This window comes from Salarias fasciatus, chromosome 5, assembly GCF_902148845.1.
Source record: "Salarias fasciatus chromosome 5, fSalaFa1.1, whole genome shotgun sequence".
Lineage (NCBI taxonomy): Eukaryota > Metazoa > Chordata > Actinopteri > Blenniiformes > Blenniidae > Salarias > Salarias fasciatus.
This window is the reverse complement of record NC_043749.1, coordinates 27,260,432-27,273,621: the sequence shown is the minus strand read 5'-3', so window position 1 is coordinate 27,273,621 and position 13,190 is coordinate 27,260,432. Positions and strand designations below refer to the sequence as shown.

At 42.3% G+C, this 13,190-nt stretch overlaps 1 protein-coding gene across 1 annotated transcript in view; it reads left to right on the top strand.

Annotated features, from left to right (window-relative positions):
* LOC115388464 (POC1 centriolar protein homolog A-like) overlaps window positions 1-13,190 on the top strand; it is a 35,976-nt gene that overhangs the window by 11,597 nt on the left and 11,189 nt on the right. The window contains exons 8-9 of the mRNA XM_030091628.1: window positions 787-855; window positions 996-1,136. Of these exons, the coding sequence (XP_029947488.1) occupies window positions 787-855; window positions 996-1,136 (210 nt within the window). The remainder of the gene's footprint in view (window positions 1-786; window positions 856-995; window positions 1,137-13,190) is intronic.

Below are 13,190 nucleotides of genomic sequence, written 5' to 3'. Positions count from 1 at the left end.
GTGTGTGTGTGTGTGTGTGTGTGTGTCTGGCCATGGCGAGTGCCAGCCTGGCAGCAGGCATTAGTCAGAGCAGAGACAGAACATGCTGTCTGTCAGGCCGTCGCGTTGCCATAGTGACACTGTCTGCTTCTCTCAGGTGCTTCTGGGAAACCATTCCTCACCCAAACCAGCCTGTCTGGGTGCCAGCCGCAGGACACAGCTCCTATTTTTCCTCGCAGCGGCTCCCTGCCCGCTCCCTTCTCCACATTTCTGTTTCTTTGTTCTTTTTCCTCGTCCGCTCGGCGAACATGGAGCGCTCGGGTCATAACCATCGACCCCCTTCTGCACTGTGAAATGCTCCCAAAAAGGACAAATTAAGGCTTAGATCTGGGATTTAGACACACAGGCACACACACACTCACACACACAGCACTATGCTAACAGGTGTGTATTTATTTCTGTGTCTTCGATGTGGTGTTTACCTCCTCCATGTTTATATTCACACCTACATTTTCACTGCTTCCATGTTTCCTGGCAGAAGGAAAACTGATTAATTATGAAGTTACAATGTGTAAGATTAATGAAATACACAGGCTGCTCCATTCTTACTTTCACTGCTTTGTTTTTTTTTTTTTGACAGATATTTCTTAAGATTAATCTCAAGCAGTGCCGTTGTTGGTTTAGTTACTCGTGAAATTTAGTTTTCTATCTGAATTTGAAGTCTTCACCTTGAAGTGCTTTGGCTAAAAGTGGTTTTTACAGTATTATTACTTCAATACTAATTATTTTGTCCCTCTTTTGCTCCAGGGTCCAGTCACCGGTGTGGCCTTCTCGAGGTCAGGAGAGCATTTTTCCTCTGTTGGTGCCGATGAACAGGTGACGACTGCTTCTTCCATTTAAACCTTATATATAACTCTATAGATTTTTAGGAGAAGTGGTTGAAGAAAGACATCATGTGCCGTCTCAGAATTTTGTTTTTTTAGTGTTTTGCAATGCAATTTCTATGTCATTTTTAGGTAATGGTGTGGAAGAGCAACTTTGATGTTTTTGAAAGCGAGAATGGTGCCAGAACTGCTCCCAGCTCGCAGGGCCGGCCGGGCGGCTCCAGCAGGGCCCGCTCTGCTCTCAACACGGCTCCATCTGTGCTCCAAAGCCAGGTAAGTCCAGGCAGCGAGGGACCAGCGCAGCCAACTGGAAGCTGCTCCGCCGATATTGTTTCTGTGCGTTACGTGTCCACTTTAACTCCTCTCACTCACAAATTACAATCCTAGACATAAAATCCATCGGATCCTTTCTCGTGCTCAACGCACTGATACCTTCAGTAAATACTGTGTTTGGCACACAGGCACAACTTTTTCGTTGAATTTAATAATTAAAAAATCAAATTTCCATTTTTACAGTAACTTAATAAGACAGAAGGATTATCTATTCTTCACATTTCGAGCTCCATCGAATGCTGGAGGACTTATAAAGTCACAGATATAGAAATGAGACTGCTGCATCCATGTTTTTCTTGATTTAACAATATGGTTTCATTGACAAATACTGTACTGTACTTGCAGTCATTAAAGTGCTCCAATGCCTGAAGCTGCCAGCTACTGGTATCGACTAATCAGCTGCTGCATGCCAGCCATGCGTGGATTCATTATTAAAAACACCTGAGAAAAAAGTAAAGCGGCTAATGGGTGATCGGATTGTATATAAGCAATTAAAGGGATAAATGGTGATAATTGTTTTCCCCTTCACAGGAGAAAAGATGCTAATTAAATATAATTCTAAACTTCTAATTTGAATTTAAATTTTCATTATTCTAAAAATTACATTTGAACTCATCTCAGTTTCTAAAGTGCTCCAAATTGAATTGTGTCTGTGTGATTAAAAGTATTGCAGGAAAAACAAGTTCTTCAGCACTGCAAGTGAACATTAACTAAAACCCCTCTGACTTAATTAAGTGACTTTACAAATGCACATATATACACATATCCCTTAGATATTTTTCCTGTGCACTCACATTAGCCTGAACACAGATTGAGAGTAGTACCAGCTCGTATTTTCATGCCTGCATCCTGCCTGACTGAAAAAAACCACGTGGTCAAACTGAAGCCCCTCGGCCTGTTTCCTGCTTCATGTCCTTCCTTTGAAGTTTGCAGTGAAGCCGACGGCTACAGTCAGATCTCACATGCAGGGTGAGAAGTGCCTTCTCATTCATACTTCAGAGTTGTTTCATCTCCTTGGCCTCTTGAAATGGGTGAATAAAAACCCCAAAGTTGAGCTTCGAAATGTTTGTACTAGTAATAATGTCTGTGCCACGACTTTCTTTGGTCGCAATAATGAGTCAAAGATGAACCAAGGATCTGATTACATCATGCTTCAAGTGAAAACACGTCTTTCATGCATGTTCGTTTCATAAAAGTTTCACGTTTACAGAACAATGTTTTGAAAAGTGTCTGTTTACACGGAAAATGCAGAAATGCTGGAAACCACAGTATGTAGTTGGCATTTCAGGCCACTAGTGGGCGCTGCCGTTTGTGAGTGTTTTTATTGGAATAGGCCATAAGAGTGCATCTATCATCAAGACATAAAGATAAATGAGGTGCTTTACACAGAAACTACTTCTCATTGGCCGTTTTCAGAGTGGCCTGTGGTTTATTTTTACTCATCTTTTTTCATTTTTATCAGATTTCTGACTGAATAATACATTAGTACTACTTCTAATGACATCATGGCGAAGGAGACGCTGCACTCTCCTGGTTCATGCTCTTTTGATTTAATTTAACAACTGAGGGATTTTGGGTAATATCGTCAGAGTCAATCACTGCCAGAGTCAGTTAAAGTAAAAACAAAAAAAAAAAAAAGAAGAAGAAGAAAAAGGAAGATGAAATCAAGGCTTACTGACTGTTAAAGCTATTTGGTGGCAGCATCTTCTCCAGTTTCAGGAAGGTAATCTAATAGAGGGTTTTTCTTCTGCTTCTCACCACACCCTGTCTGTGCATCTCTGCCAGTGAAGAAGACACGGTTATTAAACTGCTAAACCTTTCCTGACTCAGTTTTAAGCATTGTCTTTTTCGTGTGTGACTCACACTGGAGCTCACTATGAAAGCCTGTCTTCAGGCTCAGCTGTGTGTTTGCTAAATCTTCGCACTGTTGCACTATACGCAGCTTTGGAAGGAAGTGAAACTGAATGGCAGCAATTGAAAGGTTCAGAATGTTTTAATTGTTGATCAAAGTGGTAACTTCAGTCACTTATTTGCACATATATTAAATAATTCACAGCTTAACGTCAAATACGATCATTTAAAAAACATTCAATGTCTCATTGTCCAGTTATCACAGGTGGAGGAGGAGAGAATCAACACAGACCCAAAAGTCTAAATAGGTGTGGAGTTTGCATGTTCTCCCTGTACATGGATAAATTTTTGTGTGTGTGTGTGTGTGTGAGTACTCCAGTTTCCTCCTACAATCAAAAAAGGGCATTTGAGTTTAAGTAGCAAATCCAATAACAGGTGCTATTGGTGCAACCAGATTGATCAAGTTTTAGCTAAAATGGATGCCGTCGTCATGTAAACGCCCCACAGAGAGGGGCTTGAATTGCTCCTTTTATTTTAAAAAAAAAAGAAGAAAGAATTGAAAAATAACCTTTAAAAAACATAATTGAATAACAAGTGAAATCTGTCAGAGACATCGCTGTTGGTTTTCTGGACCCAGCCTGAACACAGGGCAGAAGAGATTTAATGGACTGACTTTTAAAATACGTGAAAGTAAATCACTCAGAACAGACTGGAGAGTTTGCAGAAAAAAAATAAAAAAGCAGATCAGTTGGGCTGCAGTCATTATTCCATCAGGTCAAACATTACTCACGTCTGCGCTCCGGACCAGATTAAACTCATTCACCCGATCAGGTGAGATTAAAATCCTTCAACCGGGAGAACAAGGAGCGACGCTTCAGTTCGGGGACGGCGAGCACGACGAGTCTCTCAGACACGAAACTGAATGAAAGGATGAAAACATGGGAAGAGCAGAGACGTTCACGTATTAAGACTTGGGGTGTGTGTGTGTGTGTGTGTGTGTGTGTGTGTGTGTGTGTGTGTGTGTGTGTGTGTGTGTGTGTGTGTGTGTGTTCTCGTATTTCTATCCTTGTTGGGGCCAAATGTCCCCACAAGGATAGCAAAATGTGAAACGACGTGCCTTGTGGGGACCTTTTTCTGGTCCTAAGTAGGAGAAACAGTGTTTTCTTGACCATGTTGTTGTTACTGAAAAAAGTAAAAGTGCAAAAACATTTCTTTAGGGTTAGGCTTTGTTGTGGTGTGGGTTAGGGTTAGGGTAAGGGTTAGGGTTAGGGGCTAGACATGAATGGGAGTCAATGGACGGTCCCCACAAGGATAGAAATACAAGACTGAGCGTGTGTGTGTGTGTGTGTGTGTGTGTGTGTGTGTGTGTGTGTGTGTGTGTGTGTGTGTGTGTGTGTGTGTGTGTGTGTGTGTGTGTGTGTGTGTGTGTGTGTGTGTGTGTGTGTGGTGGAATGGTTTAGATTTCGACCTGTTTGACTCCTACTGTGTTACTTTCATCAAGAAGGGCACAGGCAAGGTCGTCTCTCTCTCTCTCTCTCTCTCTCTCTCTCTCTCTCTCTCTCTCTCTCTCTCTCTCTCTCTGTGTTTCTCTCTCTCTCTCTCGTTTTTGTTTGACACACACTCGCCCTCAGTGTCTCCCGTTTCTCTTATTGATCGCTCTGCTTGAAGTTTAAATCGACCCGCCCCGCGATGCAGCCTCTCTTTTATACTGGAGGATCCGGACTGAAAATGAAGCGACGCGTCTCGCAGCTGCAGAGGCGGGCGGCCGCACAATATCCTCACCGCATCCAGTAAATTACTCATTGATCACGGTTCTGCGTTTTCTCACCAAAGAAGAGTTTTCTATCCAAAAAAAAATATTAAACTTTCACACGATTTAACAATGTTATGCACACAGATGTTAAGTGGCAGGTCTTTCAGGATTACTGAATGAGCTTCAGGGAAAATTATTCTCAAGTGTTTCAGAAGCACTGGTGATGTAAATGTGATTATTTCTAACAAAAAGTGCTTGAAGAGTGTGTCTGCAGTGTCCTTTAAACACCTTCATTTGTACCGGCCCTTCAGGCCTCTTTTCTCCTGCTCAGTCTGGCTGCCTTTCTCTTTTTTTTTTCCCTCCCCCTGTCTGCCGTGAGCTCAAGATTTTAAATTGATTTTAATAGCTGCTCTACTTGACAACAGTTATTACAGATGTGCCTGAAAGGGTGATTACAAAGTGGGCAGCTGGACCATGCTGAGAGAGATGATTAGTGCGATGTCTGAAACATATTCTCTTCTTCTGAGAAGTCCTGTTCTTACGAAAACCTTTTCACTGGGAAGTCTGTCTTTTTTAATGTAGCCACCTGAAGGTTTAGTTGGAAAAGAAATCCTCTGCGTGTGATTTATTGGGGGCAAAAAAGACAGCAGTCTAACCTGCTAAATGCCGGCGTTTCTGAGAGACACACGCATGGTAGCTGATGTATTACTGCATTTGTGCTTTATTGACCAAACGGTTGATGTGTGCGTGTTTTGGCAGCGGCCGATTCGCGACTGAAAATTGTGAAAGCCGCCCATCGAGCTCTGGCACGGCTCTCGGTTGTTGTCCGAGCCGGTCGGCCTCGCTCGTACTTCCAGTAGCCGTGGTACCTGAACGTACCTGGCAAAGCAAAACAGGAACATCTCAAACGAGAGAGAAATTCGACTGGTTTTATGCTCTTCTCTCTCTCATTTATGTGAACACACATAAGCTTTAATAACGGTCAGCGAGCGTTTTGATACAACTCAGGTGGTTGAATCATTTCTGAGTCTTGTTGAAGAATCCATCCATTTATGTTCTCTACAGTTGTGAAGGTCAGATCCAAGTCTCTGTATGACCTCTATTTTCTTTAAGTTCAGGTCCACAGCTGAAATTCAGTGTTTGAAGCACGTTGAAAGTGCATTTTAACAATGTTCACCGTGAAGGTTGAGCATTATCTGCTTTCACTTATTTCTAGAAATATCTCGAAATTGTTGAAACCAGCTGAAGCCAAATTTCTTCTCTCAGAATCGAACAGTAACGGACGGTTAAAAGTAGTAACGGCAATTTAACACAGTGGACACAGAGTAATATCGAAGCTCGACAGCTTTATTTATAACCGTGCGCTCAGTGGGGATATTTGTCGGCAAGTATTTCGACCATTGTTTCCCAAAATGCGTGTACGGAGAGCCGTTCGGAGCCTCGATGCTGCTGAAGTCAAGGCCCTTTGCTCCAGCAGCTCTCACCATCTTATCAGTTTGCTTCCCGACATTCAGGCTCAACATCTTTTAGTGGAAACGTCTCTCTGTTTCTGTGACGATCTGCATTTTTTTTTTCTCACAGCGTTTCACGATAACTCATGCCAGATTAGCCAGATCGTGGCAGGCTAGCATCGCGCCATGCGGGTTCATACCTAAATGCTCGATGTGGGCGGCTACACGAGACGTTTTCATGTTGTCGATAAAATCTGGACAAAAGAATCTTGATAGTTTTGCGAGGGAATAAGTCTCAAGTACTGACTAATTTAACAGCTGACGATAAGGAGGCGATGGTGTAATTTATAAAATGACAATTCATAACTTTTACCAGTTACTCCTGTTCTCAACTGTAGTTCATATTACTTTCCATGTGTTGTTTATTTCTTTTTTGTGTCGGACATTGTGAAGAAAAAAAAAAACACTTTATTTTCACAACATCGCCTGACCAGACACTGCAATCACTGAATAAACAACAACGTGATCTAATCTGCTCATTCACACATTAAAGCTTGAAGATTAATGTAACACGTCATGAACTGACTTTCATTCAGCCTTTAAACATCTTTACTCGTGTTGTTGTTCCAGTAGAAACACCCATAGAAATCCGTCTCACGAATCAAACTGAAACAGCAATTAAAAACAATAATTCTAAAGAGATAATTATCTTTCATTCATTTGGATTCATTTCCTTAACGTGCTTTTAACATCTGCCAATGTTCAATGAATGATGAATAAATAAAGTAGAATAAATGTTTTGACTGCAAAGCACACACACACACACACACACACACACACACTCACACACACGCACATGCTCACTCTAACCTCATTAGCCTGTGTGAGTTCCTGGCATTGACATTTCTTTCATCCTTGTTTATTAGATTGTCATCTGCCAGTTGTTTCAGTTGGAGAGCCGGGGAGAGCTGCACCTGGAAGTGCAAGCTTCCTAGATTTTCTCCCTTTTTCATGTATAATTTATCCATTCATAATTTATTATTAATACGCTCCCTTTATCGCTCGTATACTGCCGCGAGTCTCGCGCACGTGTCGCCAGGGAGGAAGCAGAGGCGGAAAAAAAATGTCAAGCGGCTTGCCTAAATGTGATCAGTTACTTCTCTTGGAAGAACGATTGAAATACTTTATGAGGGAAAGAAAAAAGAAGCAATATACTGCAGGAATGTACAAAATAAAGATGTGGGGTGTGAGATTCTGGATGAAGGCTGGACACACCGTGGACGAAGCAAACAGACAGTTAAACAATTTAAATGAATCTCAAACGGGTTTTTGGACTGTAAGAGGAATCTGATTACTGGAGGACATGGAAACGCCGCCCTGAAAGATCACCAAGATATTCTCGCTACGAAGCCAGAGAGCTAACAGCTACTTCATCATGAAAAAAGTTGTTTTCTACATTAGAAAATATAAACAGCCTTCAGCTAAACTTCAGGTTTGACTAAATGATGCTTTCAGTGGTTTGGACGCCCGTTACGGTGTTGCTCCTTTCAGCGCTCGAGACACCTTCATCTGAGAACGAGGTCGGAAGACCTTGTAATTCTGTGTCAAGCTTTTCATGAAGGTAAATCAAAGCTAATCATTGTGTAATGTCAAATAGGTGTTAAAACCATCCCTTCTTGTGCAGCTGAACATCCAGTAATACAGGATATTGCCTCCAGCTGTAATTCATTTCCTCAGGAAGAAATGGGCCGAGGAGACGGTAACATTGTGTTTATTCATACAGAGGCAAAGGCCACGCTGGCCCACTACCCTCTCAGAAACCAATCCACTGGGATTTCATAAGAAGCTAATTTGATATGCTTATCCTTTAATGTACTTGGATGCGATTCTCCGTGATGATTTGCCGGTGATGGGCACTGTACCAGGAACATGTAGGCCTGTTTGTGAAACACAATGAGCCATCTTTAAAATGAGGTCTGTGTGTGTGTGTGTGTGTGTGTGTGTGTGTGTGTGTGTGTGTGTGTGTGTATATGTGTGTGTGTGTGTGTGTGTGTGTGTGTGTGTGTGTGTGTGTGTGTGTGTGTGTGTGTGTGTGTGTGGTTCAGTCCTTCTCTGCTCAACACAGCTGAGAAAATCTTAATTTGCTGTTTTGTTGTTGTTTTTCTGAGAGCATGAAAAGCATTGATGTGTATGTATGTGTGTGTGTGTGTGCGCGCACAAGCGGCAGCCATTGCTGACAGGCAGATCAGCTCTCTGTGATCACATCCCCCCTAATCCCCCCCCCCCCCGTCTTTCTGTCTCTAGCTTCACATCTGGGTCTTTTTCCCGCTCACGTGTGCAGACAGACGAGCTGCACGCTCGCAGCAGGCTTCCCTTCACAGCTCCACACACACACACACACACACACACACACACACACACACACACACACACACACAAACCACTGCGCTCAGCTCGAGGATGTGGAGCGGAGCGAGCAGGGAGGGAGTCCAGAGGCTGCAGGAGCCGGATGAACTTTTATCTCTTTTACCTTTTTATTAAATTACTGTTAAAGAAGAAGTAAAACCAGTTGTTACCGATCAATCAAGGTTCCTTCCCGATGCAGTGTCTGCAGCCGTGTGTGTGTTTGCGTGTCGGGATGAACAGGCAGGTGGTATTGTTCTGACAGCAGGAGTTGAATGCATTTGGCAGCAGGGGATAGAGGAAAGGCAGGGGGTGTGACATGGGAGTGTTGAAGACGGCGTAGCAGCAGAGTTAAAGAGAGCCTAATGGTCTAGTGGAGCGAGAGAGCATCAGCGAGGAGCCGGCAGGGGGGAAGAGTGAGCGGTAGGTAAAATGGGAGGATCGGGGTGAGCATACAAGCAAGCCAGTCAACATGAGTACACCCAAAGAAAGAGCGGGAGAAAAAGAAAAGAAAAGAAAAAAAACAAGTCAAGCAACATGATAATGAAAGGAGAAAATTTGAGAGCCATTATCACACACCTGCTCATACTTGTTCAGAGAAAGATTGAAGGAGATGTCGATCAGAAGAGATGGATGGCGGGAAGAAAACAGAGAGAGACAAAAGACAGAACACTGAAATGAAAGTGGGAGGCGGCAGAGGGAGGGAGCAGTCAGGGAGAAACAGAAAATGAAGGGTTGAAGCGCCGTCATCCTGGTCAATACTGAAATATGTTCACTTCTGTTTGATTCATTCAGCATCAGTCAGAACATAATCGCCTGACTTTTTATGAACATTTACTTTTCAGTACCTCAGTAAAATATATATTGAAACAACAGTTCCACGTTTGTGGTTTATAGAGGAAAACCTCGACTTTACAAGGAAGAAACCTCCAGCTGCACCTGTTTCTAAGTCTTAGTCACGTCCCAGGGTTGGAATGGGGGAGCATGGGAAGAAAGAGTACAACAAACCATCAGCACAGTGCTAAGAGAAGACACACATAGCAGCATAAATGAAAGGTTTAAGGTGGACAGCGATGTTTGCCATCAGTCTCATGACACTCGGTCCATATTCTCCTGGCACTTGGTAATTTCAGAGTTGACAGCCACCGTAATAAGAGATCAGATGAAAGTAGGCGTTTCTGTATAACAGTTAACTGTTCTGCAGCGAAGAGAAGCACACGGTAGTGTCTGCTGTCAGATCTGCTGCCTGGCCTCGTCCTCATGTCGGGGTTGTGCCAGCAGTAAAACGTACAGTCCCACACTTCGGAAATGCATTTCCAAGTTTAACTTTGGAACTTTTTTTCAAAACAGCTGCGAGCAGTAACCACATCTTTACCTCCCAATTATAGAAATCCATCATTATTGTCAGCGTTTACCTGCTGTTCCTCCTAAATTGAGATTTTTTATTATCTGTTTTCATCCACATGAGGCTGAGGATGATTTTTATTATCACACGAAAACTGTTTGTGCTAAGAAATTCAGCTCAGAGTTAATCGTTTCTGTTAAAAATAACTAATCAGTTCACCAACAACTCTGTTTTTTGGCATTTTCATGTGTCAAAGCACAGGTATGACTAATATCAGTAACATTAATGGTGGTCGGGTTACGTTGAAATGTGCCAGTGAGTCAGCGTGAGGAGTGGAGCGGCTACGGGGAATTCAGCCGCCGCTCACGTTATTAGTTACACCTGTGTTTGACAAGTCAAAGTGACCACTCGAATACAGACCTGCAGTCCATTATCTGCAGCTCGCTACATACGTGTTGCATACAATGATTGACTCGCACACCCAAACTGCTGCAATCAGTGCTCGTGTTCACAGATGAAACCCAGCTGAAAGTCGTGCCAGGACGTCCAACGCAGAGTGTGAGTTGATTTAAGGCTCCGACTGAGGCCAAATTTACATTAACAGCTGTTAATGTTTCAAGTGAAAATACATCGTTTCTGAAAAGATGAGTTTTCAGTGGCTCCGAGGTCTGTTGTCGTGTAAACGGACTCCCAGAACGTCGAAAACTTTTCCATTTACCGACCTAAATAGAGGACACTTGTTGACACTTGGAAGTGAAAAATTTCAGCAGAAGAGTGTTGCTAAATGATATTTGAAGACTGTTTTGTTTGTGGTTTACTGGACTCATCCTAGCGAGACACACTTTGCCACAGTATGGTGTGTTAGCTGTCGCTGTCACTTGCTTCATGTACAGAAATTATTTTTTTTGTTGGTTTGTTTCTGTTCTTATTTTTTACATGTTAAGTGCATTAATTATGTGAGATGTTTTTGGAAACAGTCGGGCCAGACATGATGCAGTGTTTCTGTTACTGTATGAGAATTACTCAGTTAAGCTTCATTTGTCACCATTTTCACAAATTACAGAAATCATTCACAAGTGTCATGGAAGTCAATGTTGCGAATAATTACTTGAGTTTTCTGTGACTGTTACCAGTTTGTCATAAATAGTTTGAGGAAAAAATGGAGAAATATAATGAAGTTACAATTTTACCACCCTTTTTAGTATAAATGCTGGTGACAGAAACATTAAGAGAACACGCACAACTCCATTGAATTTTCTTCACATTTTGTGTGAATCACAGTCGTACATCAGTAAAGACGCCAGTGGGGGAAACGTAATGTAACGTCTTTCTATAAGAAAGCGAGAGCTGAAATAAGTCGTTTTAAATGTGGTGAGGTGAGTTTAGGGACGGAATTGCGTCTCTGTGTCAGTGGCTTCAGGAAGTGTTTCAAGCAGAACATTTAACACGGTAATTCAGAACGCCACTAAAAACACATGTTCCAGGTCAACTGAGGATTGGACACAGCGCTTATATCGGTCTTCTTCTTCCGGCTACAGTTTTTAAGAGCTAAAAAAAAAAAAAAAAAAGAAGTCCTTGGACTGAATTAGACCCACAGATGGAAAAGTATTTGAGAAAGGCAACTGCCTTTTTCTCACCAATTCTCATCAAGCTCCCTTCGACAAGCCATTCTGTTTCAGGAGTTTGAGCAACAAAAAAAAAATAAAATAAAAATGTATTCTCTTTTAAGCATCTCTTGATTGTATGTTGTCCATCAATCATTAAAAGGGTGCAAAGAAGACTTTATCAAGAGTAATATCCAAAATCAGTTTGTATTTGGTTTATTGGAGTTGACTCTCTCTCTCTCTCTCTCTCTCTCTCCCTCTCCCTCCCTCTCTCTCTCTCAGCTTGCAGGCTACATTGATAACTGGCTGTGCCACACTAAAGAGTTAATTTGGACCTCAGGAAATTTTCCACTGTTGGTTTTTCCACTCCAGGTGATTCATTAGAGGGGTGGCTACAGTGTTTGCATGCACGTGTATGCACGCTGGTACATAACAGGGTGTCCCCCCCCCCCCCCCCCCCGTGTCCCACCTTAACAACAGTGGTGAATTTACATGAGTAATTATTGGAAAACAAACCAAAATGATATAATTTTACGTTTCCCTTTAAAAGTGAAATATATTGAACTGTAGCAGTGAGTAGAGAAGATAACGGTTTTTTGGGATGTTGTTGACCAAGCTCAGGCCCTCTTCACACACGAATGATCTGAGACAACATTTACACGACAGTGTCGTCAAGTGAAAGCAGAAAGCTGCCGTTGCATTTTAGGGGTTTGTTTCCACGGCAACGGTGCTCGGACCCACCGAAAACAGCTGGACTTTATTTTTTGTCATCTGGTTACCTGTTGATACATCGTCGGGTGTTTTCACACACAAAGCTGTGCAATTTGGGACCAAAGCACAATGAAGAGTAATGCAAAGCAGTTACAGAGCAATTACGAGTGATTCAAACGTGGTTAAACGGTCGATAAACAGTCAGAAGAGTGATTGATGGGTTTGTAGACATTTCAAAGGGGCGGCGTGCGTCTTGTGGGTTTTTTCACTCAGCGTTTCATAATTTTACACATATGAGCAACACATGTATGCACATTTGTCTCCGTTCATATTTACCTGGGTCTTTGTGCGAGCACGTGGTGCCCAGCGCTTGGTGTGTGTCTGTGTGTGTTTAAGCAGCTGTTTTATACAAAGCTGTAAGTCATACACTCAACAGGAGTTAATCCAGTCTTGGGAAAGGTTGTAGACTCAGCAGAGCTGCTCTATTATGTCCCCGTCCCCCCTGTCACTCGCTCGCCATTCAGCAGACCGCTAACTTGTCTTTTCTAATATATTCTCATGGAGTCTCTGCCGAACTGAAATGTTTGGTCTGATTTCAAGGTTGTCATGTTCGTGACAAATAATGGTGCCGGTCAACAAAACTGCATGGCTTATAAAACACCGGAGTAATGATGTGATGGGAAATTATGTAACGTAGTGCTTCTAGGAAATGAGTTTTAAATTAAAGTAGCTGCTGGAAAACTCATACGGGCCATAAAGTAATGCACCACATTTAGAAAGTTTCATAATTTATTTCTTGTATTGATTTATGGCTCTATTATCCAAGTGCTAAAAACAGTTTCACATTTTCTCCTTTCATTCATACTTACTTTGAAC